The following is a 5,664-nucleotide window of genomic DNA, read 5'->3' as shown; positions in this document are numbered from 1 at the left end:
GGCGCGCGGGGGGAGGGGGCGGGGTCCCAGGCCCTGCGCTGTACCACGTGGTTGGGCTGTGCGCTGAAGAGCCGCTCAGAAACACTGGGGTAACGGCAACGGAACGGTTCAGTTCGAGTTCAAGTTCACAATTCAGTCTTCTTCCTTCCCCCCTCCCCCCCTCCCAGACAAGATGTCGAAGGGACCAGCTGTCGGAATCGATCTTGGCACCACCTATTCCTGTGTTGGCGTGTTCCAGCATGGGAAGGTGGAAATCATTGCCAATGACCAGGGCAACCGGACCACGCCAAGCTACGTCGCCTTCACAGATACAGAGAGGTTGATCGGTGATGCTGCAAAGAACCAAGTTGCAATGAATCCAACCAATACAGTTTTCGGTAAGGCTGCATGATGGGCATACTCCGTGTACAGAAGCTTAGCGTGGTGATGGTAGATGTTCACTGCTTATAAGAATTACTGACTGACAGCAGGGCTAAAGCATCCTCTTGGAAATTTGTTTTGTCTGAATAATGTAATTGTGTTATTAATAATTAAGCTTTTATTATGTACTGGGAAAGTATATGTCTTAGAGTTTAAAAACTTGTCTTGCTGCAGGTTGTTCTTGGCAGTTAGTGTTAAGTGGCCTTGACTAAGCGTCTCAGTCTAACTCTTAGACTGCGCTGTGGTTTATGGTACAGCAGCTGTACCATTGCTGTGGTGAGGTGATACTGATGAGTTTGTGCGTATCCAAGAGATAAAACTTAGCAGTGACTGCAGCAAGGTCTAGACAAGGCAGTAATAATTCCAGGTGAAGTATAGTGTTCTGGGGCTTTGCGCACTGGTTTTTAGGAAGAACTTCCTGTTCTGTCTTGTGAATGAACATATTTACTATGGTCAACTAATCTTTTCCAGATGCAAAACGGTTGATTGGGCGTAGATTTGATGATTCTGTGGTCCAGTCTGATATGAAGCACTGGCCTTTCACTGTGGTGAATGATGCTGGCAGACCAAAAGTCCAGGTGGAGTACAAGGGCGAGACAAAGAGTTTCTACCCAGAAGAAATTTCTTCTATGGTTTTAACCAAAATGAAGGAAATTGCAGAAGCATATCTTGGGAAGGTGAGGGTTAAGATTTCAGTGAAATGTAATGATTAATTCTCTATGTGTGAGTAGTTAACATATGTAACTGATTTCTTTTACTTGCCTTTTTTTGTAGACTGTTACTAATGCTGTAGTGACTGTACCAGCCTATTTCAATGACTCTCAGCGCCAGGCTACAAAAGATGCTGGAACCATTGCAGGGCTCAATGTACTGCGAATTATCAACGAGCCGACAGCTGCTGCAATAGCCTATGGTCTGGACAAAAAGGTACGCTATGGAGTGACTACTGTCTCTGAGGTCCCACTAGTAAACCTGCTAAGCTACCAGTAGGAAATGAATTGCATTATGAAAACTGATCTCTTCTTCCAGGTTGGTGCTGAAAGGAATGTTCTTATCTTTGACCTTGGAGGTGGTACCTTTGATGTGTCAATTCTGACTATTGAAGATGGCATCTTTGAGGTGAAATCCACTGCAGGTGACACTCACTTGGGTGGAGAAGACTTTGACAACCGCATGGTCAACCACTTCATTGCTGAGTTCAAGCGCAAGCACAAGAAAGACATCAGCGAGAACAAGAGAGCAGTTCGTCGCCTCCGCACTGCGTGCGAGCGTGCAAAGCGTACTCTGTCATCTAGCACGCAGGCCAGTATTGAAATTGATTCTCTCTATGAGGGTATTGACTTCTACACATCCATTACCAGAGCTCGCTTTGAAGAGCTGAACGCTGACCTGTTCCGTGGCACCCTGGATCCTGTGGAAAAGGCCCTGCGGGATGCCAAACTAGACAAATCGCAGATCCATGACATCGTGCTGGTTGGTGGGTCTACTCGTATCCCAAAGATTCAGAAACTGCTGCAGGATTTCTTCAATGGCAAAGAGCTGAACAAGAGCATCAATCCTGATGAAGCTGTGGCCTATGGTGCAGGTAATTACACAAATTCACATCATCTCTGTGCTAAAACTGGGTGGTGGTCTTGGCAAACTCAGTACTATCTGAACTGAAGTCTCAGAGCAGTACTGGTGTAGGCCCTGGGTCTTCCACCTGAACCAGTAAAGCTTTTCAAAGTAGTAAGAAGTTTACCTTTGACTTGCAATGATGAATCAGATTCCAAAGCCATTCGTAGTTTCCACCGGAAGTCTGCTAATGATGGCCAAAACCTTCCTTGGATGTCTGAGCGAGCCATGGGCTTAACTGTAGTGTGGAGTGTATCTGTTGCAGGGGGCTCAATGTTTTTTTTTTCCTCTTCCCCTAGCTGTTCAGGCTGCTATTCTGTCTGGAGACAAGTCTGAGAATGTACAGGATCTGCTGCTGTTGGATGTGACTCCTCTGTCTCTTGGTATTGAGACCGCCGGAGGCGTCATGACGGTCCTGATCAAACGGAATACCACCATCCCCACCAAGCAGACTCAGACATTCACTACTTACTCTGACAACCAGCCTGGTGTGCTGATCCAGGTAGGCAAGCAGTGCTGGGGTGAACTGATAATGGACTCGTGTAATCGTAAGACCCTGTCAACACTTCTAGTGTTGATACTTGAAATAAATCTTAGGCCAGAAGTGTTGTGTTGTTGCCACTAGCAAGGGATGCCAGTAAATACCTGGTTGCTGTGATGAAAGTGATTCCAAAGCCATTCGTAGTTTCCACCAGAAGTCGAAAGACTTGTGTTGGTCCAAGTACCTTCCTTGGATGTCTGAGCGACCATGTCACTTTGAGATAATATTCCCACTATGATTTAATAACATGCAGTCAAACTTACATCTTAATTTGCTGGTTCTTCTCACTAGGTATATGAAGGAGAACGTGCTATGACTAAGGACAACAACTTGCTGGGCAAGTTTGAGCTGACTGGTATTCCCCCTGCTCCCAGAGGTGTACCTCAGATTGAAGTAACCTTTGATATTGATGCCAATGGCATCCTGAATGTGTCTGCTGTGGATAAGAGCACTGGCAAGGAGAACAAGATCACGATAACAAATGACAAGGGTAAGGATCCACATGTTTCTGAGGGTGGGAGACCACTGACTAGCCGCTTAAGTTTGGCTTGTCAAACTTTGCCTTCTGTCTTAACCAGAACTTGGCTATAATGCATATGCACCTTGATTTACAACCGTGAGCCTTGCTTTTGGTGCAGTAATCACAGGTTTCTAAGAAGGCCCATGAAGTGGGTTGAGATGAGGGCAGCTAGTAGCTTATGGACCTCTTGTACTGCCTGCCTGCCCAAGCTAACTTGAAGTGTAGAATCTGTAATGTGTGGAAAGCTGTAATCCTCCGCTAAAAACAACAGACTAGAAAACCGTGATCTGAAACGCTGCTGTGCTGTGTTCTGCAGGCCGGCTGAGCAAGGAGGACATTGAGCGCATGGTTCAGGAAGCAGAGAAATACAAAGCAGAAGATGAGAAGCAGCGTGATAAAGTGTCTTCTAAGAACTCCCTGGAGTCTTACGCATTCAACATGAAAGCTACCGTTGAAGATGAGAAGCTCCAGGGCAAGATCTCTGATGAGGACAAGCAGAAAATCCTGGACAAATGCAATGAAATCATCAACTGGCTGGACAAGAATCAGGTATGTCATGTTTCATGTTTTATCAGTGTTTACTTCTAGCATTTCACTGAGCTACAAAGAAAGCTCAAGAGGATGGAGGAGAACTACTGGTTGCTGTGATGAAAGTGATTCCAAAGCCATTCGTAGTTTCCACCAGAAGTCGAAAGACTTGTGTTGGTCCAAGTACCTTCCTTGGATGTCTGAGCGACCACAGCTTGCACGCATACAGCTTTCAATTCTTCCTAATTCAAGCTGGCTAGCTTGCAAGTATGATGTTCTCTAACTTTAAATGAAGTCCTGTTGCTCTGGGAGTGATGTAAGCTCCAGGAGTGATTTGAGGGAGTCCTAAATCAGTAGGCTGGTTTTGTTGGAACTAGACCAAGCAGAAATACTCTTGCATGGGCTACATGCAAGTCTGACTTGGTGGGACTGAAGACAAGCTAAAAATAAGCCCAGATGCTTGAAATACATAAGCCAGGTAGTGGATGCAGTCCAAGAGTTGAGAGCAGCAGGTACTGAGCTTCTGTCTGTTTCAGACGGCCGAGAAGGAGGAGTTTGAGCACCAGCAGAAAGAGCTGGAGAAGGTGTGCAACCCCATCATCACCAAGCTGTACCAGAGTGCGGGAGGGATGCCTGGTGGGATGCCTGGTGGATTCCCTGGTGGTGGGGCTCCTCCATCTGGTGGAGCTTCTTCTGGACCAACCATTGAGGAGGTGGACTAAAGACACCGGGAAATGCATTCCACTAGCAGTTAGTATTGGAGGACCCCCAGGTGGGGGTTAGATTGAAGGACCCAAACCTGTAGGCACATCTGGGTATATTTTGCCAGATTCAAACTCCATAACTGAGCTGCTGTAAAAATAAAAAACATTTTCTGGGCATTTTAAATACTTGAACATGTGCACGGGAGGGGAGATGAATACCATTGCACTTTACAGTACTGTAAACAAGTGGAAATGCAATTCATGTCCTAAGGAATAAAAACTATTTAATGGGCATCACAATGTTTGTCTCCACTTATTTGTATGTACTGGCCAGGGTGAAAATCACAGTGAAAAGAAACTTGATGGTAAACAAACACAACTATATATACTAGTTGAGCATGTTCTAACCACAAGGATTAATGTGGGCTCCAGGTTAAGCATCCTTGAGAAGGTTTCTAGTTAAAGTGCTTTGTGTTTTGTTTCTGAAGCCAGGGTAATGAACTTGCAGAGATAGTTACCATTAACCTATAGCAGGGAAGAGAATCTTAAAAAGATGGTATAAAAATAGGAGGTGGATAATCATCCTTTGGTCCTGGAGCACCTATGAGCTCAAGGGTCCCCCTTTTGCAGGAAGGTGAGTTGAGGTGGCCCTTCATTTAGAGAAGGCGTTGCTGGGTGGGGAGGTGGTTTTGGGCAGCCTCTGCAGCAATAATAAGCAATTACTATGTTGCTTATTATATATGACCTATAGTATTTTATTATGTGTTTGTGTAAGTGTATAGATACATTGTGCCAGCAGTACTGCTTCCAGTGAAGCCTGGCATGGTGGAGTGGCAATTTTCATTAAGTTATGACTGCAGCCTGTAAAACTCATCACTGGAATGATTCCTCACCCAGGGCACTGTGTTTCTGCTCATCTCGCAGCTGAACAACTTGTCCAGAAGGACACTGAGGGATGGTGTGAAAATCCTTTCTAAAATCCAGAAAAACTACATCCGATACCTTCCCTTCATCTGGTAGGTGGGTGGTGTGGTTGAAGGCAGCTAAGTGTGGTTGAAGGCAGCTAAGCCCCTCCTCCCTGGTGGGATGGGGGAGAGAATCGGAAGGTGAGAAAACTTGTGGGTTGAGATAAAGACAGTTTAATAGGTAAAGCAAAAGCTGCACACGCAAGCAAAGCAAAACAAGGCATTCATTCACTGCTTCCCATGGGCAGGCAGGTGTTCAGCCATCCCCAGGAAAGCAGGGTTCCATCACGCGTAACGGGGACTTGGGAAGACAAACGCCATCACTCCGAACGTCCCCTCCTTCTTCCCCCAGCTTTATATGCTGAGCATGAC

At 45.8% G+C, this 5,664-nt stretch overlaps 1 protein-coding gene across 1 annotated transcript; it reads left to right on the top strand.

Annotated features, from left to right (window-relative positions):
* Window positions 1–134: 134 nt before the first annotated feature.
* On the top strand, window positions 135–4,624 carry HSPA8 (heat shock protein family A (Hsp70) member 8). The gene is made up of 8 exons (XM_009281286.2): window positions 135–377; window positions 892–1,097; window positions 1,195–1,347; window positions 1,450–2,005; window positions 2,334–2,536; window positions 2,867–3,065; window positions 3,412–3,644; window positions 4,160–4,624. Exons 1-8 carry the CDS (start codon window positions 173–175, stop codon window positions 4,343–4,345), a joined length of 1,941 nt encoding a protein of 646 aa, XP_009279561.1. The 5' UTR covers window positions 135–172; the 3' UTR covers window positions 4,346–4,624.
* The last annotated feature ends 1,040 nt before the right edge of the window (window positions 4,625–5,664 follow it).

The sequence above is a fragment of the Aptenodytes forsteri genome, unplaced genomic scaffold (assembly GCF_000699145.1).
Source record: "Aptenodytes forsteri isolate BGI_AS27 unplaced genomic scaffold, ASM69914v1 Scaffold324, whole genome shotgun sequence".
Lineage (NCBI taxonomy): Eukaryota > Metazoa > Chordata > Aves > Sphenisciformes > Spheniscidae > Aptenodytes > Aptenodytes forsteri.
Note: the sequence above shows the minus strand (reverse complement) of the source record. Positions and strands in the feature narration are given on the sequence as shown.

Excerpts from the sequence above, each read along its gene's own strand:
- HSPA8 (XM_009281286.2), top strand. The coding sequence starts at position 173 with ATGTCGAAGGGACCAGCTGTCGGAATCGATCTTGGCACCACCTATTCC. Across the intron at positions 1,098-1,194 it reads CAGAAGCATATCTTGGGAAG|ACTGTTACTAATGCTGTAGT; the intron begins GTGAGGGTTAAG and ends CTTTTTTTGTAG. Across the intron at positions 2,006-2,333 it reads AGCTGTGGCCTATGGTGCAG|CTGTTCAGGCTGCTATTCTG; the intron begins GTAATTACACAA and ends CTCTTCCCCTAG.